This window comes from Thalia democratica, chromosome 7 (genome assembly GCF_965202585.1).
Source record: "Thalia democratica chromosome 7, ktThaDemo2.hap1.1, whole genome shotgun sequence".
Classification (NCBI taxonomy): domain Eukaryota; kingdom Metazoa; phylum Chordata; class Thaliacea; order Salpida; family Salpidae; genus Thalia; species Thalia democratica.
The window spans coordinates 2,233,253-2,254,083 of NC_139171.1; the positions used below are offsets into that span (position 1 = coordinate 2,233,253).

The window sequence follows — 20,831 nt, forward strand, 5'->3', positions numbered from 1 at the left end:
CAATTCAAAAATTTTCATAACAATTTCAATATGAATTTATTCATTCAAGAACTTATTTTACAAACGATTTCAATATCTAAACTAATATACTTATAAGTTTCAAAAAGCTTTTAAGTTATCACAGTCAGCTAAAAGCTAAGTACTACAAAAAAAAATCAAAGAACGTTAAATAACTTTAATAATAAAAAGTGACAAAAAATTTATTCTTTGGTAAAAAGCAAATTGAATAAGTTTAAACGAAATTGCAGTAGTATGTTAAACAATAGAAATAAATTAAACATTCCAGTTGCTTATTCATGTATAAAGCGAGAAAGTACTTTTTAAAACAATTATAATTGTTAAAAGCAATCTTACTTATGAGAAAATATTTCTCAAGTTGGGCGTTGGCGAAATATCTAGTAATTCCATTTTAAGTTTACAAAGCTTATTTTTATTTTTTGATTAAAACTTAACATGACCAACTTAATATCTACAGCTTAAGATATGAATAATTTCAAAGACTTAGTATTTATTAAAGTTTTCATGTTTTTTTACTAACTTAGTTTATTCGATCTAAGTTGGGCTGCTGAAAGTAAAAATGATGATAGTTGTGTTTTAAAATACCTGATTATGTATCAATAAAAAATATGACCTTGTGAAATATACTTTTTCAGTTTTGTTATAAAATGTATTTTTTTTACAAAAACTAAAACTGGACTTAGGATGATATAGAAACTCTATAGAAACTTCATAGTAAAGAAATTATAAGCTGTATAAATAGTTCACAATACTTTTCATTTACTTTATTGTAAAAAGAAAAGGAATAATATGACCAATATTTTACAAGATGCAACTGTAACAAAAATTTAAACTAATTTTGAAACAAATATTTAATTCGAAGTTTTACTTAATAATCAAAATTAAGGAATCCAATATAACATTTTAAAAATATTCTTTCCAAAGAGTAAATTTCATAAATCTTTATTATCATTTTAATTATTTATAGAGAAACAAAGCAATCAAAAAGTTAAATGTTTGAAATAGTGACAAAGATAATTTAATACTAGTGTAAAAATGTATAATGGAAACTTGGGAAAATATGTTAAACACTTTGCTTTTTAATATTTATTTACAATACAAAACTTTCTGTGTTTTTCTGTATTTAGCTGATTGTGAGTTTAGTTTAAGGTAAATTGTAGCAGACTAGCTAGTATGCAATATGTAAAGTAAGAAACTGTTTCGTTTACTTGTTATATCAAAAATTAAACTAGATGAGTAATAAAGTTAATAAAACCTAATAAGTTTTGTATAAGTTAGTTTTATCTGCCTAAATCTTAGTCTTCGAATTTATAATTTTAAATTTCAACATGTTTCTTCTTTATTAATTAATCTACTTAGGGATTAAATTTTGTATTTTATTATTTTAGTAATTAAAAAAGTATCTAAGGTCTTAGTAGTCTACATAAAAAAAATTATAGTACAGTTCAGAATGAAAACTTATCTACTAAATTAGTTATTATCTTAGTGTTTGGTAAAAAGTAAATAATATTTGTTCCAAACTTACAAACTTTTAAGCAATTTTAAGTTAAAGTATTTTTGTTATGTAAAAAGCCATTAGTGAGGATGGTATCTCAGTTTAAGTTCTAAAATAAATAAGAACTATCATTTTTCTGGTAATTAAAGAACTAATTAATCAAACATTTAATGAAGATAAGTCTAAAAGTAGCTTTAGTTAGTTAGCAGATTAGTACCAATATTTAAGATTTAAAAGTGCCAGGAAATTAAATAAAACCAAATGTAATCATATCTAATATATACCAAGTTATTCAAAATAGTTATATGCAACAGTTTATAAAGTTTTTTACTACATACAAAACATAAATTGTTTATAATTTGGTTTTAGAGAGGGCTATTTTACCACCTTAGGTCTGGATGTGCAGTAAAGGGGCCACGGGGGGCATGAAGTCATAATTTGAAACTTATACTAGTTATTCTGGAGTTGTTGATGAAGATCAAAAAAAAGTCTTAGGTGCTTTCAATGGTAGTTTTTTTTTGTAATCTTGTTGAAAGGTTCAAAGCTTTGGAAATTTCTTTAAAGGGGGCCATTTGAAAAAAAAATTGGAAAACCATGTACTAGACTGATATAAAGAATTTTTTAATGAAAAAAAAACAGAGTATAAATATTAAAATAAATTAATTGCAATGTGAACTACTGATGATTGGTTAAAATCTAAGAGTAGTTCTTACTAAGTATGGTCCAGTCTAGATTCAGTTATAAAAACTATTGAGAGTTTTGAAAAACTTAATACTAGAAGACTGAATCAATAGGTTTTGTCTAAGACTTAAACTTGAGATTGTGGCAGTCCTGAATATTTTTTTTAACCTTCATTAATTAAGATGTAAAAGATCAAAGCCTACCTAATAATATAAAACTTTTTTATAAAAAGACTGAAATGAAAATGAGAAAAAAATTAAAATAACAATGTTTTGATTCTAAAATTAAAATTACCTAAAATGACTTTAGCTTTTATTTAATTGGTCACTCTGTTTTATTTATTTAAAAAATAAGCAGTCAAAGATATTATATATTAATAGATCTTAGTTAACACTTTAGTTTGCTTTTTCTCATCAAAAGTTATATTATAAATAGATTTTAGATTTTCAAGTAATTTTGTAGTTTAGTAAGTAAACTAAAAGTGTTTATGTAATTAATGTTTTTTACTATTATTCAAAATAGTAATATGTTATAAAAAAGGGTAGTTTTTATATTTTTGTACTTTCATCTCTTGCCGTAATATAACATATACAGAATATTAAACTTTTAATTAAATTAAAAACTACACTTTTCAACAAATATAATGTTTTTAGAATGAATTAGAAGCTTTCAGCAAGCAATAAAATTAAGCAACTTTGTATAAATTACCTTGTGTTTGTTTATTAATAATTCTACTAATGTTATCTAAATTAATATAGGTATTTTGTATTGTTAAAAGTTACTTATACTTGCTAAACTTAAGCGTTGTTGAAACAATCCATAGAGTTTAATGGACTTTATTATATTCTTATAACTATAGCTAAATAGTGTCAAATGATATATTTAGTAAAAATGTTTACAAACAAGTTTATATAACTTAAACTGTTTTCAAAAAAACTTATAAATTTATACATTTATAAATTTATTTAAAATACTTTGTTACCTTTCGAAAAATAAAACTGCTTAACTTAAATATTAACAAACTACACTACCTATGTGTATTAAGTAATTGGTGAATATAATGAAACATTTTTATAATAATATTTAGTTTAATAATGAACAAAAGCTGTTTAAACTAAACAAAAGTAAACTAACCTATTTTGATGATAGAAATTCAAGATTTAATGAAGGTTGTTTTTCCTGCAATTAAGTTTCTTGTTTATTTTTATATTTTAAGTTTGTTTAGTACATATAAGAACTTTGTATTAATTTAAGGTCAGTTGAAATTACAAGCTTAAAACAACAATTTTAACTCAGTTGTTTTGGTAAATATAAGTAACAATAATTTTCGACCAAGTAGTAAAAAACTTACTTTTACAAATTAGTTGAAAGTAATTAATCGTTGTCCCTCCTACCTGAATGAAATCACATAAAAGAGTTTCCCACTTTGTTTTTAAACTTTTCATTTTAGTACAAAATGGTTTTAAGCATTTTAGGAATTTTGAGAGAAAGTAAACTTTAAGAAGTATTTTTATTTTTTTAAATCAAAAGCTAGTCAACAATTTTAAACCAAATAGAACTAGAATTTGTGATAGATAAAAAATAAATCATATTTTAATTTTTTTTTCTTATAATATGCAATAATTTACATAATTATATTATTAGTTATGTTATATTATTTTCATATACAAAATCAAACTTTACAAATAAAAAAGTTTTTGTAAGTAGTAATGTAATTATTTTAACAACAAAAGTTTTGACTTGAATAAAGCGTTAAAAAAATTATCTTTAAATATCAAAAAACTAAGTTTTAAAAAAAACTAACCTTTTTTGATTAGCTTTTTTTTGTTCTTCTTTTTACACATCTTAATATTTTATTTACAGGTTTTTGCAAAAAAGTAGTAAAAATTAAATGTTTATTAAGAATTTTTTTTAAAATTAAATTTTTATTAAGAATCTTTTCGAAATATAGTTGAAAACTTGATTCTAAAAATTTTGTTTTTGTAAAAAATACTTCAAAACTACTCGTTTATACTTATTAACTCGAGCCAAAACTATGAAGTTTTAATTCGTTATCTTTTTAAATGAAAAGTTTCAAAGTTTAAAAGTTTGTAAAAAGCTATTTTCTTTTTACAAAAAATCAGCTATATGTCATAACTTGATTTTGTAAACTAAAGAGTTAAAAACACAATAATTTCTTCACTTGTATCGTAACTAATCTTGATTAATTAAATGCCAAACTCATAAGTTTAAGAACTGCTTTAAATTTAAATTCTCTTAATTTATCACGGCAATGCTGTTTTATTTAAACAAATTTAAAATTTTGGCCAAATGGCGTCTGTGCTAATAGTGATAATAACTGATTAAAAATCAAAAACCTTCAACAAAAACGAACCCAAGGTCACCCATAAAAAAAAACTAGCTCAAAATAATAAAATCATTATACTATAACGTGTAACCTGTTACTGCTAAAAAAACCAAATGATATTAAGAAGCGAACAACAAAAGTTGAAAACAACTTTCTCGACTTTTATTTTGTATGTTGTTAGCATTTAAACTTATAAAAAAACCTTCATGCAAGATTTAATTTCGTTACATTATACTCGAGGCGTCAAACAAAAGATAAGTTTACCTAAACTGAAACGCTAAATACTTCAAATCGTCAAAAATAGTACAATGATATAAATTGACACGTTCCATTAACTTTTTCATGCAAAACGGCGTAAAACAATGGGTTTACAAAATATAACTATCGCAAGTAAAATTTTTTTTAAAGCTGTAAATTAAAAAAAACTTTTTGTACGACAAAGTGAAAAGCTTGCTTGTAAATAGTTTGAAATATTGTTTTATACTTTGATAAATCGTGTTACAATTGATTAAAAAATTTATAATAAAATAGTGTACTAGTGCACAAAAATTAGTTATGCGTCTAAAGTAAAACAATTAAGCTTTCAGCAAAACAACTTATTAAGGCCTGATAAAATTACAAATTAAACTATATATTTGTAATCTATTAGAATAGTATAACAAAAAAAAAGTGAATATTGACTTGTGTTGTTATGAAGCTTTTTGCTGTTTTAATATATTTAGAAATGCGTTGCTCCAAGTTATAGTTTTAAGAAAAAAGTTTTTAAATAACTATTTTTAAGGTATAGTTCTTAAACTAGTTAGTCATAATAGAGTATATTGTGCAGAGTGAATCAATAGATATCAAACAAACTTTTTACTAAACATAATTTTTTTATAGTAAAAATTAAGTACTAACCTTTAAAAATAACTTTTTAGGTAAACTTTTTAACTAAGTTGTCTAAAATACTTAAAAAAGGGTTGATCATGCCAATTCGATCATCAGACCACATGCCAATTCGATCATCAGACCACATGCCAATTCGATCATGTGGTCTGATGATCGAATTGGCATGATCAACCCTTTTGTTAAATATGAGCTTGTCTCACGGCAAACGAAAGTCCGGACTTCTGTTCTGCAGACTTTCGCCGATGTTTTTGTTAAAATACTTCAAGTTTATAATTTTTAGGATCTTTCTAACTTTATAATAATTTTCATTAACATACAACTTTTTTCTAAACATAATACTTTGTATTACAAAATTTATAAACGATTTTGATACAAAACTTTTTATTCAAACATATTTTTGTTAAGCTGCTAAGAACTAATTTTTTTAGCTATAATTGTTAAAATTTAATTGTATTGACTATTAGACTTGTACTGAAAATTTCTTTATTACTAAACGTATGAAATTAACTAGTTATATGTAAAAATAAAAAACAAGAATTCATGTTTAAAGTTAATGTCAAACTTTTTTGAACAGTTAAGTAAAACCACATTTTAAATACCAGTTTAATTTTTTTAATTAAATGTGTGTAAATATTTCATTTAGAATATATAGTGTACAAACTCTCTTGATAAACTAAGTTACATATTTGAAGTTGTAACTAGTTCAAGAAGAAACTTTGCAAAATAAGCATAGTTGTAGAACAGACTATATAAAAAACATTTAAGAATTATTTCATAAAATTATGAAAGTTGTATTTATTAAGAATAGTAGTATTTCTTTGCATAATTAGCTCTTTCATAGGCCATGCTTAATTAAGTAATGTAAAACTCTAAGAAGGTAAACTAACTTTAAAACACGCAGTCTTAAATTTTTGAACACTTAAAATTCTGATGACAGAAGTGTTTTAATCCTTAAATTTTAAAATAAATCATATACCTTAAAGACTTAACATTTATTATTAATGAATTAATATTGATTTCTAGGAGATGATAATCTCCGTTTAAAATTATTTGTCATCAGCTTGGAAAATACTGCTTAAAACTAATTAGTCGTTAGGTTTTATTTATATATAATGCAAAAAGTATTCTTGTCAGAAAAGAATGGTGACGTCATAAGAGATTTTCAATGCACTTTGACGTCAATAAAGGAGTTTATTAATGTAGCTTGATTCATTGACTAAATAAAAACTTAAAACACTGGTAGTGCACAAATTAGACAACTTGAGTATTTATTAATACATTTTTAAAGCTATCATTTAAATAAAATGCTTAAGAACTTTTGAGGACTTAATTAAGTTTTCTGTTTAACCCAAACCACTAGTGGTTTTAACGATAAATTTAAATAAAATGATTTGTCTTTGTTAAATGTATATTGGTAGATTTTTCAAGGTTAGCTTTCACAAAAGCGGATCTTCATATGAATCTAATGAACTTCTAAAGTTGAAAGTCTTACGAAATATAAATTTTACAGGGTTTTCTTTGAAATACAAAAAGTCAATGTTTAGAAAAAACAAAAACATAGAGAAAGCTTTAAAAAAAAATCCTCCAAGGTTATAATTATTTTGATAACAAATTTTTAATCTTTGATTTAGTTTTAAAACTTTTTGTTTATATATGTTAAAACTGTTATCATTGAAAAATTGATACAAAGTTTTTAATTAGTATTAAGGTGTGTAAAACTTTTATTTAAGAGCTAGAGGATTAAGTATTTTTATTTATGTTTCACTTACTTTTATTATCAGTCGATTTGTTGATACTGTTTTTTAAAAGCTTTTGTGAGCCTTTTGTATAGTATAAGTATCCTTAACAGGGTTTCAAAAACTCATTTCATATTTTTCCATTGGCAGAAAAAAAAAACTTTCTTTTATCAAGTTACTATTTTACCTATTTTCTTTGGTGACCAAAATTGTCCCAAAGAGACCCACTATTGGAAACTCTGTTCTAAAATAAAACAATGCTATAAATACTGCTTAACTAAGTACAGGAGTAGCATTAAAGTAAATCAATACAATAAAATTCATATACCTGTTTAAAAAATTCTAAATAAACAGCTAAAACTTGTTCTATAGACAAAATTATTTATTTAGTAACTATTTTTTTAAATGATGTTTTTCATGTTTAAACTTTGAAGTACTAACTTGGTTTAAATAACTGATGAGTTCCTTTAATGAATTTTGTTAATATATTAAACTGTAAAAGAAAATTTTTCTACAGTATATGTTTATTTTTAAAAGTTCAGAACTCTAATGGTCTTCATTCTAAACTGATAGCTTTAATATTAGAATACTTTATTACAAAACCATAAAAAACTGTACATGTATTTAAAAATTGATAAAGCACTAGGTAAAACCTGGTGTTTTTTAAATTTTATCCAATGTAATCCCATTAAGTTGAAATCTTTTATTAATGTAAGTTTTATTTATAATTCAATGAAATAACTAATATGTTAAACATTTTTTCACCTAGCTAAACTATCAGAAGTTTCTTTTATTTTTGATTTATTTTTATTTTAATTTATTGTTCACAACAGTAGCGAGACATGGACGATTGTCGGGCAGAGAAAAATATCAACAAATTTTACTACCTTAGTTGTATTCTCAGAAGTAAATGGCAACAAACGATTGGCAATCACCATTAGACATAGCTGACTTCACGTTCTGAATGACAAGTGTGAAAGACACAAAATATTTTTTTGGTTGTTTGCAAGCACGACTTGAAAAGCTTTAAATAAAAAGTGATGACCTAAATAATTATCTCTCGTTAGCAAAAGATAATTGAAATAATTCTCTAACAGACCAAAAAAAAGTAAAAATTTTTAAACAGTTTGTGTTTTTCTTATGAATCACTTATTAATGTAATTCAATAAACAATCTTGCTTACTGTGTTTTGTTTTGTAGAAATTCTATAAGGACTCCACCATTCAGCTGAAAACAAGCCACCATTTTTATTGCTTACAACTAATTAATTATAAACAATAAATTGGAAAATTATATTAACTATAAATAAAATAAAATTTAAACTATAATAACATATTTTCATTTTTTTTTAACTATTTATTTAACATATACAAGCAAAACATTTATTAAAACATGCAAAGAAAAAGAACGCGTAACACCAAAAAAAAATACAAAAAAAAACTATTTACAAAACTAAAGAAAGAATAAGTATTTTTTTCTTTAACGCGAAAGTAATAACAAAAATAACACAAAAAGCAAATATATATTTAAGCTTATAATACAAAAACAAACCCTCTTTTTTTAAACCTATATACCTTCTTTTAATTGGGTTTGGGCTACAAAAGTCTTTTTTTTTTGTAATCATAAATGTAAAAGGTCTGTTATAAAAATATTTAATGGGCAGATTGAGTTGGAAAAAAAATTAATCAAGTTAAACTTTAAAACTCTTAATACGTTAACAAAATTTTAAAAATAAATTTTTAAACCATCAAAACAAGGAAGAAAAAAAAACAAGTATGTTAGAACAAATTTTATTATTTATTACAGGAATTTTATTAGTTTCCTGTATAATCACATGTATTTATATTAGTTTTATATAACAACTTGAGTAGGGAGAAATATCAAACTTTTAATTATAAAAAAAAAGTGACAAATTTCACCCAAACCCATAAAAAATACCCTAACCAGCAACTCTACAAAAATTTCGCCCCCAAACAGACCGGATACGTTTGCACCCCAAAAAATATTTGATGGGGGCCGGACCTGATAATGAGGTTGGGTTGAGTAACCCACGAAAATATTACCCTGGCAACATAACAATATATGCCTAGCAACCTTATACTTGAGATAATTACGTCATCTTTCAAGATGTGTTATGACGTCACAATGATCACACCCACGATGTCCATCCCTGGAACATTCGCGAAAGTTTGTCCGGATCCGTTGCTATGGCTACCTGTTTCGCCACCTAGTGATAAAAAAAAAAATAATTAAATTTATTTCATTAATATAAAATAAATTATTTCTAATAACAAAGACTGAACAAGATAACGTATTACAGTTTTCACTTCGATATTTTAAAAGTAACAATTAATTTTAAGCTCTGTTTCTACTTAAGATGTATGAGTTTTCAGATTATTTTATGTATTAAACAAGACAACTTGTTTAACAATTAAAACAGTTTACCATCTCCCTAGCTCCACATATTTTATTGGTGTCCGGTTCTCTGCCTTCCAATTTACATTTCACTTTTCTCCAGCAACTAGTTGCGTTTCTTCGGTCTTAAAATTAAATTCAATACATTAAATGCTATAACAAGTTATAGGGAGCAATATATGAACATTCATATGTAGCTAATTTAACAATTCAAATTTTAAGTTGGACTAATTTTTTATTTAATAGGTCTAGAAACAAGACATTGGTTAAAAATTTAGCTTAATATCAAGAAGTAATTTCGAGCAATGTAATTCTAAATGGATATATGAAGAAACCATTTTCGTAATTAAAATACAGACACTTTATTAAAACAATTGTAATTCTTTTATTTATCACATCTGCGGCAAATTTGATTACAAAGAATGTTAAATATTATGAAACAATGTTGTTATACCTTTCGCACTATTGGCAACTTTCCGTTTCTTTTTATTGGTTTTTCCTTCAATATGGTCCCCACTGGAAACACCATTTGTTAGATGGTTAGAAATACCATTCGTTACAGTAGAAACACCATTTTCAACTTGGTTGCTTGGTAACGCTACTTCTGGGGTAGCAAAAGCAATCAGTCCCTCGTATAACCTGTAAAATTTTATTAGTTACAAAATTATATGATCAAACTATCTTAAGAAATTTCATTGTAGCTTTTGTTACAAGTTCAACAACTATACATATGAAAATTAACAACTATAGTTTTATTTGCAGCCGTATCTTACACCCAAAATCTTTAAAAAATTTCAAACTACTTCTTCAAGTAAACTCTAAAATAGATAAATTAAGTATTTATATTCTAATTACAAACCCATCAACACTATTAAGAACTGTCTGTAGAGTTTCTATGATGGGATCCGAATACAACCTAACATCTTGGGAAACCTGAACAGATTTCAGTGTTTTCAGTAAAAGTTCACTTGTCTTTCTGTAATCTTCCATGTATCTGGTGATCTTCAGATCTTCATCACTGTCCGATGATGTTGTCTCTTCTTCCTAATAGTAATTAATAAGGGTTTGTAATAATTGCCAACTTGTTTCGGTTATCTTAACTGAAACTTATAGTAAAATATATAGTAAAGAGGCTTTTAAAAATATACTACTTAAAACAATGAAAAAACGTTTTAGCTATACTTCATGGAAAAAAAAAGTAAAATGTATTTGTAAACTATTTATTTATTCTCATAAACTTAATTCCAAAAACAATAACAAACTTTAGCCATAGTTTTAAGGAATGGTTTCACATCAACAAGAAGTTTAGAATGAACCGAATGAATCAATTTGATCTTGTCAACTTTATCTCCCAACTTCAACTTCACATCCGTCATTTTTTTCTCCTCCAAGTGGCGCTGTTGCTTGTTCGAATTTACCGCTTGAACGATTTTGTCACTGAGTGTTTTCAGCCAATCAGCGGTGGTTATTTGCTGATTTGGCGCCTGAAATTCAGAAACATCAATTCCTGATGATTTCTTGTACAAAATACCATATTTAATAAAATTTTCACGAGATTTAAATTATTTTACTCAAACTAAATTATTATTATATAAGTAAGGATTTTTTTTATTCAATTTTCATAAGAAGAGTTTAAAGACTTCAAAAAGTTGTGGCTATTTTCATGATTGAAGTCTTATTTTGATTTATTCAAAGACCTCCAAGCTTAACTATTTTACAAAACATTAAAGGGTAAAACCACTAGATTACGATCTTCTATTTTTGACAACTTTTTTCATAAAAACTCACCAATACTTCAACAAGAGATCTCTCCATGTCGGTGAAGTTGCTGATTGCCGCATTGCTGCAAACTTGGTTGCAAAGCTGCAATGTTGCAGCAACAATCTGCAGACGTTCATCGTCGTTTGCGTGCAATCTTGTGCTTTCAAATGAGACCGCCTTACTGCATATATCTATCAGGTGCTTGCTAAAATGTTTTTTTATTTTATTAGAAGGCATAACAAATAGTAAATAACATCTTTGCTAATTACAGAGTTTAAATTAAGCAGGATAATACAAAATCAAAAGTTTTGAACTTAAAAAGGATTGAAGTAGTTATTAATTTAATGATTTTTTAGAGTTACCTAACCTATTTGTAAACAGTTAATTCAATCTAAAGTTTTTATAGTTTTTTAGATACCTGCTAAGAACTGACTTGCTTTTATCTCAAAAAAAAAACTTAGATACTGACGTAGTTTCATACTTTAATCTTTTTTAACTTTTATACCTACTCTGTGTAGCAACTCAGTTAATCTAACCTGTTTTGCAACTGATTCAACAACAAATGATCTCTTTTTTCAACATTCACATCCACATCTTGCAAAATCTTCTTCAAGTTGGGATCGCTACCTCCGGCCCAACCGAGTCTCTTCTTTATCGTCTGATGTTGTTGCGATATCTCGTCCTGATAAATATTATACAGATATGACAAAAAAATAAATTTTAATCTTCACATAAAATTGTGACACTATTCGTGAGTATAGAAAGGTTCGTTAGTTGAATATGGAATTATTTAAAATGATTTAAATATACTACTTTCTGTTAGTCTTTGAAATTATAGAAATGTATCAATTAGCAGAAGACTAAATAATTAGCTGGGTAATATTTAATTATTAACTAAAGATCTTTGTTTTGTATACTAAATACGTTATTAAAGCCTAAGTTCCGGTTTAAGACACTTATTATAAGATTTTATAGGCCAGAGAAAATCATTCAAAAAATATTTACAAGTATATAACAAACATCAATTATTCCAACAAACTTGAATATGTTTGACAGCATCTTGAGAAGTATTTAGCTGCACAATAACTTGTTTCAATTCCAATATAATATCACTTCTTTTCATTCCAGTATTCAACATATTTATCTTCCCATCTTGCAACAAGTCCTCGTTCAACCATTGAAACCTTGTTACCTGGAATTAATAATGTTTATTAACAAGTGAGTAAAATTTCATTAGACTTATATATGATGTTTTTAATTAGTTTACAAGAAACTTAACATTAATTAGTTGTGATTGAAATTTAAAAAAAATAGTTGTGATTGAAGTGTAAAAAAATCTGAGGAGTAAAATTACAGTAAAAGGCAAATGAATAATAGTTTTTTTTTTAATATGTAAAAAACTAATTTGTTTTATCATTACAAACTTGATCAGTGGCCCTCTGAAAGCTTTGTTGAGTTGATTCGTAATTATTTTGAACTCTTATTGTTCTTTCTTGTATTTTCAACGCATCGTTTACTTGTGTGAAGTACAATGATAAACAAGCTAATTTCTGTAAAATAAAAAGTATTGGTAAATAACTGGTTTAGTACAAAACTTGGCATTTATGTTTGTTAAATTTAGAACCAGTGACTGTTATCAAATTTTGATATTAATCTGAGTATATAACATTAGTTAGATATCTTGTTCTTTTTTAATGAAATTAAAAACTAAGATATGTTGTTTACTTTATCATATATCACAAAGTTATTTTATCTGAAAGTTTATATATAGGTAATTTACAAACTTCTGAATTTTGCTCATCAAGGTAGGTTTTGCAAATATCTTCAGAAACTAATAACTTTCCAGGATTATTGTAAGCATATCTCTGTATTTGATCATCCATAATATCAAGGCAAGCACATAGTGACATCGCTAATGACTGGAGAATTTTATTTTTATTTTTAATTGTATATAATAACAAAAAAGTTTTATCTATACATATTTCCAAACATGGTTATAGTGACTAGATAAAAATTTAGACACTATGTTAATGACAGAAAAGCTTTGATATTCCAAATAAAAAATTGGATATTTATTACAATTATTTTAAATCTTTAAGTTATAAATAAAGTTATTTTAGTAAAAATAAAATTTCTTTATAATTAGTAAATTAATTTACAACATTAAACTATATTTTAATGAGAAGAACTTAATATATTAACTTACCTCACTAGGAAGACCTATTAGTAATTCTTGCACAACAAAAGTAAGATAAAGTTTTATTGGTTTGCACAAACTTTCTTCAGAATAAAATTGTTGACTTGTATTGAAATGACCTGATGTAAAAAGTATTTACTTTAATAAAAAGTAACAAGCAAGTTTTTACTAAGTTGTTAACTAAGTATTTATAGGTTTAAGAACAGTTTTTATTCTTAAAAAAAACAGTGGTTTTTTTAAAAATTCAATTACACTCATCACTAAACAAATAAATTTGTAGAAATTATGATCTTACTTCTTTTAAACAACTTTGAAAAAGCTGGTTTTCGTTTTATATTGTTTAAACAAGTTTCTTTGAATCCAGCTATGAAGAAACAAGAAAAAATATACAATAATTTAGTAAAAAAATAAAACTTTTTTACCAGTTTTAAAATGTGAAATACATATTTCTTCATTTAAACTAATAAACCATAACTTTATTTGAGAAAAATACCGATTTTATAGAGATTTTACAAGTTAAATAAAAAAAATAAACGAATTTATCAACAAACCATTTAAATTAGCACATGTTCTGTCAATACACATAAAAAACGCGTTATTTCGAGCTAATGTAAAGAACGAATGCATTGCGTGAATTTGTTTTACAAACATAACTGCTTTTACTAATTCCATGTTACCTGAAAAAATTGTTTAATAATCAAGTTGTATATGATTTAGTAATTGATATCTTAAATCAAACACCAAAAAGTTATCAACGAATGTTATTTAAATAAAATTTATCTTATAACAGAAGACCACTTATAGATTAATATAGGAGTGAAACATTTTTTGATTTTAATATTCTGCAAAATAAAGTTATATCATTTACAATACTTCATCTATAACTTTTTTTACAGTATATTTCTACTTTATCTACTTACTATGTATGTATCTTAATAGAACTTTGGTAAAACTTAAATTAATTAAGTGGTAAACAGTAGGTTAAATTCAAAGAGAAATTATTAAAAGCTTCAATTATATCAAGGATGCAACATTTTATCCTTTTTTAAACATTAAAGTAAAAAAACTTTCGTTAGACTTTTTTTTAAGAGTTTGTAAATTAAGTAAAACTCAACAACAATAGCTTGAAAAAATACTGTAAAAAATAATAGGAAACAAACTTGAAAGATTTTTGAACTTTTGAAGTTCCCCGGAAATTTTTAATTGGTCTACAATGAACCAGTTTTGTGGGCAATTAATTTGGTTTCTATTTATTAGAAGTTGTTCGAATGAGTTAACGACTTTGTCGAAAAATATTTTGAATCCTTGCAATAAAAATTCTCCGCTACGCTGGGGTCTATTTATCTGTTTTGGAATAAAATATTTATTAGTTAAATAATTTTTTATTGGTGTTTTTATTAGTGCCTTAAAAAAATGCTAGTTGAAACAGTTACTAATATTTAGTGTTATAAAGATGGTGGGAATTTAAATAATTCAATTATTTTTTAAGCATTATTACTTAAAAAAATATGAATAAAAACTCAAATAATCTTTTTATAACCAAAAATTATCAAACTTTAATTTTTTCATTAACAAGTTTTTATCTTTAGTACTACAAGATTTAGGAAATTAAATAAAAAGTTAAACTATTTACATTTTTTAATGAGCACCATAAAAAGAAATAATTAAAAACAAACATAATCTTTTTCAAGAGCATCATATCTCAATCTGAGGTTTTCAACTTGGTTGATAGCATTTTGATATTTTTCAATATTTTCACTAATATGACCATTTTGTATTCCTTCTAAATTACCAGACGAACCATTTTGCATTTGATCTCTTGATCTTAATGCTCCCATTAACTGTTAAAAAATAAAAAACTTACATTTTAACAATTAAACATGTTAAATAGATGTATTGTCTGCTAAAGTTAAAAGAAAAATTTTAACAAAAAGTATTTAAATTAATTTTCCAAACTAGTTAATGACTTTTAAAATTTAGTAAAAGTATTTTCAAGTATAAAACAAGCATTCAAATATTCAACCTGTTTAAGGACTTGGTCAGTGTTGAAACCTTGCAGTAAATTGCTGATGTCTTGAACTAAACTATTTACAGATGTATTTTCGCATTGTAAAAATTTACATGCTTCTGGTAATATCATGTCTTTAAATGAACTGTACAATTTCTGGGGAAATTTTGATTTAGTGCTAAATTTAATAGCTACAAATTATAAAAAATAAAAGAATGCTTTAATATAAGCAACTGCTAACTTACGACCCAATTCTAAAAGTCATAATATAACAATATATTAATCATAGTTATATATAACACTACAACTTACAAGTAAATTCTGGAGGACATTATCGACCATAGCAACATGGTGCCTGCATTCAAATAGCCTAGCAACCGAGGTATCTACCTTGGTAACGTCTCCCTTCAACTTCTGCTCGTTTATATTGTTCCACACCTATTTAGATGGTTGTATATTTTTGTTGTAAAAATGTTTTTTGACGCTTACTGTTATTTTGTGAATTAACCAAACAGCAAGAAAAAATAGACAATTTTGCACCGAATCAGCTAAAAAACCAACTTAGTAAGTTTAAAACAAAAAAAAGTTAAAAACTGTTTAAAATTTATATTTGAAAATACCTTAAGAACGTTGCCCCCGTTGCTAAGCAACCCTGCAACTTCTTCGAGGTACCATACGCCCTCTTGTGATACCTTGTCGACCAATCGGTGACCGGACCCCACCACATGGGTTTCCATGGCAACTATTTGGCGGGACATTTGTAATATTGTGTGGCACAGAGCCTGCACTAGGTCCTTACTGCGCACCTGTGTGATAAAAATGTTTCATTAAAATTGTTCATTCGAAATACTTTATACAAAATTGCTCATAAAAAAAAAAATGTACATAATCTAACGACTAAGTGGTAATCCTAAACTAAAAAAATACTTCAATCAAAGTTTTTATTGAGTTTAAAGAGTTATTCTTTATAAATTAGAACAAATAACAAAAAAGCTTTTTAATTTATACAATGTTGCTTAATTATACTAACATCAAATTTATTGATAGTGGAGAATATTTGTGAGTTGTCTTCCTTTTTAACTTCTTTATTTTTGAGCTTCAGTAACCTCTGAAGTTCCTGATTCAGACGCCTGACTTCGCATCTCAGTTCCCTGTCTATTCTGCTGGCTTGTCTCAGCTGCAAAAATAATAGAATAATTATTAAAAGTATTGGAAATGTGAATTTTTTCATCAAGTTCTTGAAATATACAACTTGTCAGAACTTTAGCTGTTAAGAAAAAAAAATCATTAAAATGTTTTAGATTTATTGAGATGTTTGTAAAACTCTTGAAAATATACAAAAGGACTAATGCAGTTTTAACTTTCAAAAAATATTAGTTTATTACTTAGTCCTATAATGATTCTGTATTTTTGTAATTCACTAACAAAACAAAACGAGTATTAAACTTCTTAAGCAATAAACTATTCAATTTTACAATAATTATTGGTATATATAATACAAAATATCAAACAAATACCTGATAATTTTTGCTGTCATCAGAAGTGTACAACTGAACATCTTGTTGCAACTGAACGACATTTGAATTGAGCAGATTGTCGCAACACCTCACCAATCTGTTCTCCCAAACCGCGTCATTGTGCATCCAAACAGCCGATTTCGGCGGGTACTCTCCAGCTATCTTCTTGTATCTGATCAGTGTCTCTAGACACAGGATAAACACGTGTTTCTGTACTCCACAAGCATTCAAGAGTTCTTTTTCCAACTGTTTGGTTGTTTTAAAATACTTATAAGAATAAAACTAACCTGATTTAATCTTTTATGTTGTTTAAATAAGTTTTTTTCTAACTGCAGAAATATTATAATATTAATCAATTTTGATTTATGTCACTAACTTACTACTTTTTTGATATTCAAAAGTAAAATTTTATCATTATTCAACCAAAATTTTAAAACAGATAATAAGAAACATACCGCTTCAATTTCAAGGACGAATTTTCCCAGGTTTATTGTGTTTTGTAGGAAATTGTAAGACAACTTGAATGGGCAATCACCAAGATCAAATTTCTGTTGTTGAAGATTTTCTTTCTCGTAATCCAATTGGTTAGATGATAATATGGCCAGTAAGTTCACATAATCCATAACATTCTTGCCGCATACTGCTATTTTATCCTGTTAAAATTGTATCATATATTTTTTTATTTCGCTTTTAGACATTTAGTAATATAAATATTTCACAAGTTTCACTAAATTGACTTGTAAAAAAGTTTAATTTACACTAAAAATAAACGTATCATTTCATAGATTGAAAATATATGATAACTAAAAACTTGTGACAAATAAACGAATTAAATAATTATAATGAAGTAGAAATTTACTTGTAACAAATGAACGAGTTGATCTTTTTGATCTTGTTGTTGCTGATAACTGATCCATCTCTGAGGAAGATTGTTAAAACTGTGTCTTGGATCTTGAAGAGCTTGCTTTACATCAGCCTTTGCTTCTAACAACACCTGAAATATGAAATAAAAGTATAACAAGTCATATTTGTTTACAAGGCACTATAAAACTAAAAAATTATATTAATAGTTTAATTTATCACTGAATTATTACGAGGCAATTAGGTTTATATTGAAAAGCTTAGGAAAATGAAATATTTAATGAGTAATTTATCTATAACAAATTTAATTTTTACAACTATATACAAGCACATTCTGTTTTACAACAACACAGTTTAAAATAATTTAGTAGTTATTGATAATTGTATGTAAAGTTTATCTTGATAATTGAAAACTTTGAACATAATTAAACATTGACATTCTTATTATCATTTAAAATGTGTCTAAATATAAATGACAAAGTTTTTTGATAGTATAAAAAAGTAATAATAAATTAGTAAAAATTCAAATTATCAATAAAAATTGTTAATAAACTAGTAGAATTTTTTTTTAATGAAGGTTAGAATAAAAGACTTACTGTAAATTGGTAATTTTAATTATCTAAATTAATCATATTACATAACAACTAAATTTAAACTGCGATAGCACGCAAAAAGGAAATTTTAAGCTTGTATTTGAAATTTTTAGTGACGTAACAATCACTTTTCTGATAAGATAAATTCACTTTCTCATATAAATAAAATCGTTACTATTGTTCTAATGTTTTAATGCAGAAAATTAGTTCTTCTAATTTGTAAGGAATTTTTTCCTTAACATAATTATACATACCTTAATAATATATAATAAAACTAGTGTTAATATTTTTTTATTTTCCTTCCAAAGCTTTACTACTTATAGAAAAACATTTTTAATTGTTTTCTTTTTCATAAAGTTTTTCAACTAAAAACTTAGTACTCTTATCCGGTAATAAAAAAAATTAAACAACATTGTAGTTTTATTTTAAACATACTTAGGCTCTTATGACTGATATGTATATGAATAGAAAATAAATTAATATTTTACAAAAAGATAATAACTTTTTGCACATTAAAACAACATGGATTTTAACTTGCAATTGTTGGCTTATATTAGAATTATTTTGACATTTTAATTAAATAATATCTAACCTAATTTTTATCTTGCAATTGTTGGCTTATATTAGAATTATTTTGATATTTAATTAAATAATATCTATCCTGATTTTTATCTTGCAATTGTTGACTTATATTAGAATTATTTTGATATTTAATAAAATAATATCTATCCTGATTTTAATCTTGCAATTGTTGACTTATATTAGAATTATTTTGATATATAATTAAATAATATCTATCCTGATTTTAATCTTGCAATTGTTGACTTATATTAGAATTATTTTGATATTTAATTAAATAATATCTATTTTGATTTTTATCTTGCAATTGTTGACTTATATTAGAATTATTTTGATATTTAAATTAAACAATAATTAACCTGGTTTTTATCTTGCAATTGTTGGCTTATGTTAGAATGAGTTTGATATTTTAATTAAATAATATTTAACCTGGTTTTTATCTTGCAATTGTTGGCTTATGTTTGAATGATTCTGATATTCTTTCAGGTCTTTTATCAGAGATGGAAGCCATTTCAACATGTCATCTCTGTTCTTATACCAAGCCTGAAAATTATTTTGTTTAAAATTTATTTTTTAAGTTGGTAAATCAAAATTTTTTTTTTTTTTAATGCTTACTTATAATTAACTTAAGCGTTTTTAAAACACACAGATGCCTCTAATAAAAAACAAAATCTATCTTGATATAAAATATTAAATAAAATCAAACCTCCTTCATTTCGAACACCCTACTTGACAGCAAGCTCCTGTTTATTTCCCTGTCCCAGTTTTTGTCTTCAACGTTCGCGCTTGAGGGGTTTTCCCCTCCGTACACGGCCCCCGTGTAACCCTGGTCAACCACGCCCCACTCCACATGCGGGTCGTGGGTGAAAGCTTCCATCAGCGACAACAATGTGTCCTTGCCCTTACGAAGTGTCCTTATTACCTGAAAATTGGTTATTTTTTTTATTACTTTTGCTTTTTAATATGTTTCTATAAAAGTTTATAATCTCATGTACACCAGAGTTAAAAATAAACAAATATACAAATTAAAACGTAACTAACTTGTTCACAATTATGAATGAAATCTCCTTGCACCCCAGAGATGCCCATCGCATTAACAAGATTTTGCGTCAACCTGAAAGGAACAAGTTCCGGAACTCTCAAGTTCTTACCTTTGTCGAAACACACATTGTAATCTATATGTACCACCTGTAAACATAATTTAATATTATGTTGGTTAACACAACGATTAAGACGCTTTAAAACGCCGCTGTGTAATAATTTTTTGTATAAAGTTTTAATTATATTATTAATTTAAAGCTGATCTAAAATATTTAAAAGGTAGCTTTTAATATTAGTAAATTTAACGGTTTTGTACTTTTCATGACTTAGAAACCTTCCTAATATATTTTTCAAGTTTTGCAAACTAGAGTGTATATAAAAATATTGTACACAAACATACATGATAACTTTTAAACAAACCTCTCCTGTTTCGAGGTCAATCAGGACATTGTCCAAATGTCTGTCCCCGAGACCAATTATATAACCAAGCATGGACATTACTGCCATTGATGAGATGTATTTCTGGAATATTATAAATATTTGTATTTTTTGTGAAAAAATAAAAAATAAACTTTTATGTGAAAAATTATATAACTATTACTTTAAGATTATAATTAGGTAAAATAATATAGGTAATTTGCAAATCTTAATTTAAATAAGCTCTTTAAATTTTAGTATATTGAGCAAACTTTTT

The 20,831-nt window shown here is 25.5% G+C and overlaps 1 protein-coding gene across 1 annotated transcript in view; it reads right to left on the bottom strand.

Annotated features, from left to right (window-relative positions):
- Positions 1-8,602: 8,602 nt before the first annotated feature.
- LOC145840930 (serine/threonine-protein kinase SMG1-like) overlaps positions 8,603-20,831 on the bottom strand; it is a 47,932-nt gene continuing 35,703 nt past the window's right edge. Inside the window, exons 45-69 of the mRNA XM_082948286.1 lie at positions 20,558-20,659; positions 20,138-20,284; positions 19,803-20,018; positions 19,526-19,639; positions 17,923-18,057; positions 17,519-17,716; positions 17,064-17,309; positions 16,577-16,723; positions 16,167-16,352; positions 15,859-15,984; positions 15,562-15,702; positions 15,215-15,379; positions 14,699-14,882; positions 14,090-14,215; positions 13,548-13,657; positions 13,126-13,260; positions 12,766-12,891; positions 12,381-12,533; positions 11,878-12,023; positions 11,369-11,546; positions 10,843-11,064; positions 10,440-10,624; positions 10,035-10,219; positions 9,611-9,705; positions 8,603-9,392 (exon numbers count right to left, since the gene is read on the bottom strand). Of these exons, the coding sequence (XP_082804412.1) occupies positions 9,315-9,392; positions 9,611-9,705; positions 10,035-10,219; positions 10,440-10,624; positions 10,843-11,064; positions 11,369-11,546; positions 11,878-12,023; positions 12,381-12,533; positions 12,766-12,891; positions 13,126-13,260; positions 13,548-13,657; positions 14,090-14,215; positions 14,699-14,882; positions 15,215-15,379; positions 15,562-15,702; positions 15,859-15,984; positions 16,167-16,352; positions 16,577-16,723; positions 17,064-17,309; positions 17,519-17,716; positions 17,923-18,057; positions 19,526-19,639; positions 19,803-20,018; positions 20,138-20,284; positions 20,558-20,659 (3,846 nt within the window). The 3' untranslated portion in view covers positions 8,603-9,314. The remainder of the gene's footprint in view (positions 9,393-9,610; positions 9,706-10,034; positions 10,220-10,439; positions 10,625-10,842; positions 11,065-11,368; positions 11,547-11,877; positions 12,024-12,380; positions 12,534-12,765; positions 12,892-13,125; positions 13,261-13,547; positions 13,658-14,089; positions 14,216-14,698; positions 14,883-15,214; positions 15,380-15,561; positions 15,703-15,858; positions 15,985-16,166; positions 16,353-16,576; positions 16,724-17,063; positions 17,310-17,518; positions 17,717-17,922; positions 18,058-19,525; positions 19,640-19,802; positions 20,019-20,137; positions 20,285-20,557; positions 20,660-20,831) is intronic.